This window comes from Lissotriton vulgaris, chromosome 3_1, assembly GCF_964263255.1.
Source record: "Lissotriton vulgaris chromosome 3_1, aLisVul1.2, whole genome shotgun sequence".
Taxonomy (NCBI): domain Eukaryota; kingdom Metazoa; phylum Chordata; class Amphibia; order Caudata; family Salamandridae; genus Lissotriton; species Lissotriton vulgaris.
Window position 1 is genome coordinate 637,188,924 of NC_141689.1, and position 6,892 is coordinate 637,195,815.

Sequence of the window (6,892 nt, forward strand, 5' to 3'; positions counted from 1 at the left end):
GAGTCTTAAGGCGCCCATTCACTCAGTTTAGGGCCGGCCGTCCAGGCAGTATGGTACCTCTCCCGGCTGGGTGTCCAGGGCATCTCCTTCGGTTCAGGCAAGTCTGCATCTCTCTCATTGTTTTGCAAATGCTCCCAGTGGCAGCTCAGGTTTGGGGCACAAATTGAGAAAAATAGATTCCATAGGAAATGACACAGTACTTCTGCTCAACAGTTGTTTGCAGTGGGCTTGGGAATGGCAGAGAGTGCGACCACACACGAGAGATGGACGGCACTTGCAATGCTTGTTGTACAGATGTGATAAGCTTGTCCCTCTGCTGCTGTTGAAGGGCCGTGCACAAACAGGATATGGAGAGAATGATGAACAACCCCCAGAAGACGTGCTCTACCTGGGCTTCGCCATGACAGATGAGTGCCGGTCATTGTGAGGGAATGACATGTTAGGAACACCCACTGCATTCCGAGGCGCGCGTGTGGATGCGGTATGTGCCACAGCACCAGGATCCCAGGGGCTGGTCCCATGTCACAGATGTCAGGAGAGGCTCTAGAGCGAGCAGTCACACGAGGTGCCACTGCTGGCCTCTTGGGGCCTCTTAAAGGTCACAGGCCGGCCCATGAAGAACGAAACGCTGGCGGTGTCCAGGTCAGTTGTAGAAGTGCTGGAGGGCTCCTTCCTGTAAGTGGAGGAGGAGGCCCCCGGCAGGTACTGCGCCTCCTCCTGGCGGTGGCAGTGGCAGAGGGGGCGCTCGGCCGCCTGGGGCTCCCGCAGCGCGCAGCAGCCCCGCGGGCAGAGGCTCCGCTCCAGCCGGCGCGCCCCGCCTGTGCGGAAGCAGAGGTAGACGTAGGGGTTGACGGCGCTGTTGGTCACCACGAAGATGCCCAGCACGGCCATGACCCGCTCGTCCAGCCCCGTGCAGCGCCCGAGGGCCAGCTTGAGCTCCACCACGAAGTAGGGGAGGCCGCAGAGCACGAAGAGCGCGATGATCACTAGCGTCATCTTGAGGGTCCGGACGCGGGCTCGGGGGATGGTACTGTTGGCGGCAGTGAGCCGGGGCTCCTGCCCGGGCGCCCGCCCCCCGGCGCCCCCCTTGCGCCAGATGACCCACAGGATGCGGCTGTAGGACACGCACAGGATGCAGAAGGGCGCCAGGAAGACGGTGCACGCCCCGTACATGATGTACGCCTGGAAGTGCCATTCGGGCGGTCTCCGAAGCGTGCTGAGGCACCGGCGCCCTCTGACCCGAAAGACGAAGGCCTGCGGCACGGAGAGCAGCAGTGCCAGCAGCCATCCCCCGGCTGCCAGCGCCCGGGCGGGCAGGGGGGCGCCCAGTGGCCTCAGCACCACCTGATGGCGCTCCAGCGCCATGACGGCGATCATGTTGGACGAAGCCATGAGGCCCGAGACCTGCAGCACCTTGAAGAGGCGGCAGGCCAGGTCCCCGGCCAGCCACTCGTCCTCCAGCAGCTCCCAGACCAGCTGCGAGAGCAGGGTCACCACCGACACGTAGAGGTCGGCCAGCGCCAGCTGGCGCACAGTGAAGTCTATCTTGCGGCGCTTGGGGCGCCCGGCGCGGGGGCAGGTGTGCAGCAGCACCAGGCAGTTGCCCAGCAGCGCGGCGGCCAGAATCAGCGCCATGCTCACGATGCGCAGGGGCCGGTTGTAGTTGGTGACGCGCTCCGCGTTGCTATCTCGGCCGCTGGAGTTGAACAGCGACGAGGAGAAGTTCAGGTGGCGCTGGAGGGCGCGGTGGCAGCCGTCTCCTGGGCACGAAAAGTTACTGCTGCTGGAGGGGAAACTCTCAGAGCCGAAGACATCTTCCATCTCTCTGGGCAAGAGGAGCAGGCGTCCCTCGGAGCAGTTGACAAGAGCAGACCCTTTCCAGCAGCGCGAGCACAAGAGTACGTGCACCATTCACCTGTTTATATGCATTTAACATGTCGGCTGTCATATGACGTGTTCCCTCCCCCACTGTGGGTCCCCACGACGCCCAGCCCCTCCCGGATACAACAGGCACACTTTCATTTGTGGTGCGCCTGTTGCGCAGAGGTGGGCGAAAATCACTTACGGGAAATGGTTTTCTAATACAGCGACCGGTCCAATGCTCACACGCATTGTGGGTTACGAACATCCTCTCCATAGCACAGCTGGGGTTAGACGGGGAGGTGGGTGGCCGTCTGTCCCGTTATTGGTACTACTCCTCGGGTGAACCTGTCTTTTGGTCCCCTTGCGAGTCTCTTTCGTACACTGCTTTATAGCGCATACACTAATCCAACGCAAACTGTAATTTATATCAACACATGCTCTTTGTGTATGTCGCTGTGAAAGTCTACTTTCCTCTGAAAAGCGACTTTGTAGGTACGCGCATTACTCGTGCTTTGCTTGGTTTAGCGCGGCATGCCTCAGGGTACCCCCGGCTGTTCATTAGACTAGAGTTTCTGAGCAAAGGTCAGGCTCTCCGCGGCAGCCTGGGTTTTTCATCTTCGATTTCAGCACCTTGGACAGCGGCGCACCGGGTCCTCGCCAGGGAAGCAAGTGGTCGCGCAGACACTGCAAAAAGGTGCGCGCTGCCTTCTGGAAGTGCAGCAGACGAGGCGGAGAAACGGAACAGTCAGAGGTGGCTGCGGTGTTCAAGAACCCATCATGTTATAGGTGTCCCACACTGAAAACAATACATGCGGGCTTAGGAGAAAACTTTGGAAGCGTACCCGTCTCGAATAAGCAAGCGCGTATGCCAGCTTCCGTCTAGCACGTTTAGTTCTTTATATACATATATATATATATATATATATATATATATATATATATATATATATATATATATATATATATATATATATATATATATATATATATATATATATATATATATATATATATATATATTCACCGAAAAAACCATAGGTTTCACACCAGTTATAGTTAGGAATTAGCATTTAAAAAACCTTTGAAATTCACTGAAAAAACCATAGGTTTCACACCAGTTATAGTTAGGAATTAGCATTTAAAAAACCTATTAAATTCACTGACAAAACCATAGATTTCACACCATTTATAGTTAGCTGGAAATTTTACTGACATAAAACCATTGAAATTCCCACGTTATAGTTAGTTGGACTCACTATAACTTGCGCGCCTGTAATGCACTGCTGATGACGTCACATATTACATCACTCATGACATGGTCAGTGACATCACTCATGACATCACTGATGACACCATCCAGTGAATGTGTGTCTTTCTGAAAAATAAATTTGTTTTATATATGTATTTGTAAAGGTCGATGGAAGAATAAATGTTTAAATAAGTGTGTAAATGGATGTTTTTTTAAAAAAAAATTGGTTGGGTAACTGGCTTATTACGTGTATCTTAGTGAATACATATATTAGCGAGTATTGTTTAAATATTTAAATGTTTGTATCAGTGTTTCACTTTGTGTATAAGTGGCTGCAGGGGTTGGTGACTGACTCACTGTTTGTATGTGTTTTGAAGACAGCATATGTGCAGGACTGTATGGGTGGATGAGTGTGTATATGTGTGTGTTAGTGAGTGAATGACTGTCTCACTAGTGTCTTCATTAGTAACGACATATGTTTTAATCTAGTATATGTGAGTATTGATGTATATAAGTGAGTATAGTATATATAGTGAGAGATTGTAGGAGTTCCTGTTTAAATAAGTATGTGTTTCTATAAGTGATTGTTTAAGAGAGTAAGTATGGGTAAGTTTCCTTATAAGTAAGGTGGTAGTGTGTGTATAAATGTATATGCAAATAAATGGATGTTCAATAGTTTATTTGCATGTGTGAGTATGTGTGTGAGTAACTTTTGGATGACTGCTGATGTGTAACAGGATGTATAGGTGTATCACTACATATGATGAGTGAGTATATATATGAGTGACTATATAGAACTGTTGGTGAATGAGTGGATGTGTATATAGATGGTGGAATTACTGAATTGGTTGTTGTTACTGGTTTAGGTATCTCCATTTTTTTGAAAATGTTTGTTTCTATTTTTGAATATGTGTTTCAAGCGTTACATTACACTGAAATTAGGTCTGTCACTCTGTCACAAGGATGGTGTCATCAGTGATGTCATGAGTGATGTCACTGACCATGTCATGAGTGATGTAATATGTGACGTCATCAGCAGTGCATTACAGGCGCGCAAGTTATAGTGAGTCCAACTAACTATAACGTGGGAATTTCAATGGTTTTATGTCAGTAAAATTTCCAGCTAACTATAAATGGTGTGAAATCTATGGTTTTGTCAGTGAATTTAATAGGTTTTTTAAATGCTAATTCCTAACTATAACTGGTGTGAAACCTATGGTTTTTTCAGTGAATTTCAAAGGTTTTTTAAATGCTAATTCCTAACTATAACTGGTGTGAAACCTATGGTTTTTTCGGTGAATTTCAAAGGTTTTTTTAATGCTAATTCCTAACTATATAAGACCTGAAAGCCCACCAGGAATCTCCAGTATGCGCCAGGGGACTGCATTGCAGAGAGGTGTAATGAAGCCACAACCCTTTTTACACCTCTCTGCAACGCAGCCCCCGTGCATGTTTGAAGAGGGGGAACTAATTCCCCTTGCATACTGGGGGCCCCTGGGGGCCAATTAGCCCACCTGGAACCTCCAGTATGCGCCAGGGGCTGCATTGCAGAGGTGTAATTAGACTATGCCCCTTGTTACACCTCTCTGCAACGCAGCCCACTGCCGTGTTTGCAGAGGGGGAACTAATTCCCCTTGCATACTGGGGGTCCCTGGGGTCAACTGGTCCACCAGGAGCCTCCAGTATGCGCGAGGGAGCTGCATTGCAGAGAAGTGTAATGAGGCCACACCCTTGTTACACCTCTCTGCAATGCAGGCCACTGGCGCGTTTGTAGAGGGGGGACTAATTCCCCTTGCATACTGGGGGTCCCTGGATCATATCTGCCCAAACACCGATATTCCGAACGATTGTAAATTACTTTTCCTGAGAAACATTTGGATTTGGATTATCATGTCCTATACTTTGGAATTTTTGAAAGACTGACTTTGAGGATGCTATAAATTACTCAAGTCTTCCCGAATTGTGTGGGTAAAATTGATACCTAGTCACTTTGAATAAGAATATACTTATGTCTCGTCTAACATTTGGAAGAAATATCTAGTTATATGACAACTGGATACCGACATAACTTGAAGGAAATAAGAACGCCCTGAAGAAGTTCTGTTGTACAGAACGAAACCTTTCGGCTGGCTGTGGTACATAAACTTAAGGAAAATAAAAGCATTTGACTATACACCAAGATTCAGCGCTTCAATAAGGACTCTAAGTGATATGATTTGATTGGACTCATTGTGAAAGTGGTGCTGTGCCAAACTTTGGAATATTCTCCACTACTCTCTACTACTTACTCTCTCCTACTCCACTACTCTCAAATACTCACTGTCTACTACTCATTCTCTACTACTCTACTACTCTCTCTCTACTACTCACTCCCTACTACTCGCTACTCACTACTCCCGACTACTCACTATCTACTACTCTCTACTACTCACTCTCTACTACTCTCTCTACTACTCACTCTTTACTACTCACTACTACTCTCTACTACTCACTCTCTACTTCTCACTCTCTACTACTGTCTACTACTCACTCTCTACTACTCTCTCTCTACTAGTCTCTACTACTCACTCTACTACTCACTCTCTACTACTCACTACTATTCTCTCTGCTACTCATTCTCTACTACTCTCTACTACTCACTCTCTACTACTCACTCTCTACTACTCACTCTTTACTACTCTCTACTACTCACTTTCTACTGCTCTCTACTACTCACTCTACTACTTACTCTCTACTACTGTCTACTACTCACTCTCTACTACTCACTCTCTACTACTCTCTACTACTCACTCTACTATTCACTCTACTACTCTCTACTACTCACTCTCTGCTACTCTCTCTACTGCTCTCTACTACTCTCTACTACTCACTCTCTACTCTCTATTACTCACTCTCTACTCTCTACCTCTCTACCTCTCTCTTCTTCTCTCTCTACTAATCTCTACCTCTCTACCGCTACCTCTCTACCTCTCTACCTCTACACCTCTACCTCTCTACCTCTCTCTACACGCACACATATACACATATATGCATATATATATATGCATATGCATTTATATATATATGTATGTGTATGTATAAAAAAAAACAACAAAACATTTTTTTTTTTAAACAGCTACTTTTAAAACTGTCATTCTTTTTCCCCATGGTACACTCCCCGGTACGCTTACCGGTGCGCGTACCGGTGCGCGTACCGGGCGCTCACCCCGCGAAAATCAAAATTTTTTTTAATTTTTTTTTTGCTCCGCGGGGCCCTTTTATGGCCCCCACATCAAACCTAGGGGGTCAAGGGGGGTCTACTCTGCCCCCTTATGGTCATTTCCCTCTTTGTTTTGGCCACCTCTCGTGTCTCGATCCTACCGAGACACAAGATGGCGGCCGCTCCGGACTGTTTAGAATGTTTACAGACATCCCAGAGCCAATCAGCTTTCAGCGCGCAAGTCGCGGTAAGCGCCCGGTGCGCGTACCGGTGCGCGTACCGGAGCGCGGCTATAGATATATATATTTTTTTGAACCTTAATTACTCAAAATCCACTGGAGCACATATCTTGAGACATAGCAAAGGCACATCGGGCTACCAGTCCCTAAAATTTTGCCAAGTTTGGTGGAAATCCATTCAGCCGTTCGGGCTAAAAGTGAAATCGACCGCCCTATGGAAATTAACATAGGGAAAACGCGTTTTGGGACCCCCCTTTTATCTCGGCCCCCGCTTGACGAATCCCCCCCAAACTTTCAGGGAAGGACCGGAATGCCGCGAGGCCATTTTGAGGAAATTTTCAG

The 6,892-nt window shown here is 47.8% G+C and overlaps 1 protein-coding gene across 1 annotated transcript; it reads right to left on the reverse strand.

The window, feature by feature from the left end:
• Window positions 1-543: 543 nt before the first annotated feature.
• On the reverse strand, window positions 544-1,821 carry GPR150 (G protein-coupled receptor 150). The gene has a single exon (XM_086963523.1). The coding sequence runs from the start codon at window positions 1,819-1,821 to the stop codon at window positions 544-546; it is 1,278 nt and encodes a 425-aa protein (XP_086819649.1).
• Between the last annotated feature and the right edge of the window lie 5,071 nt (window positions 1,822-6,892).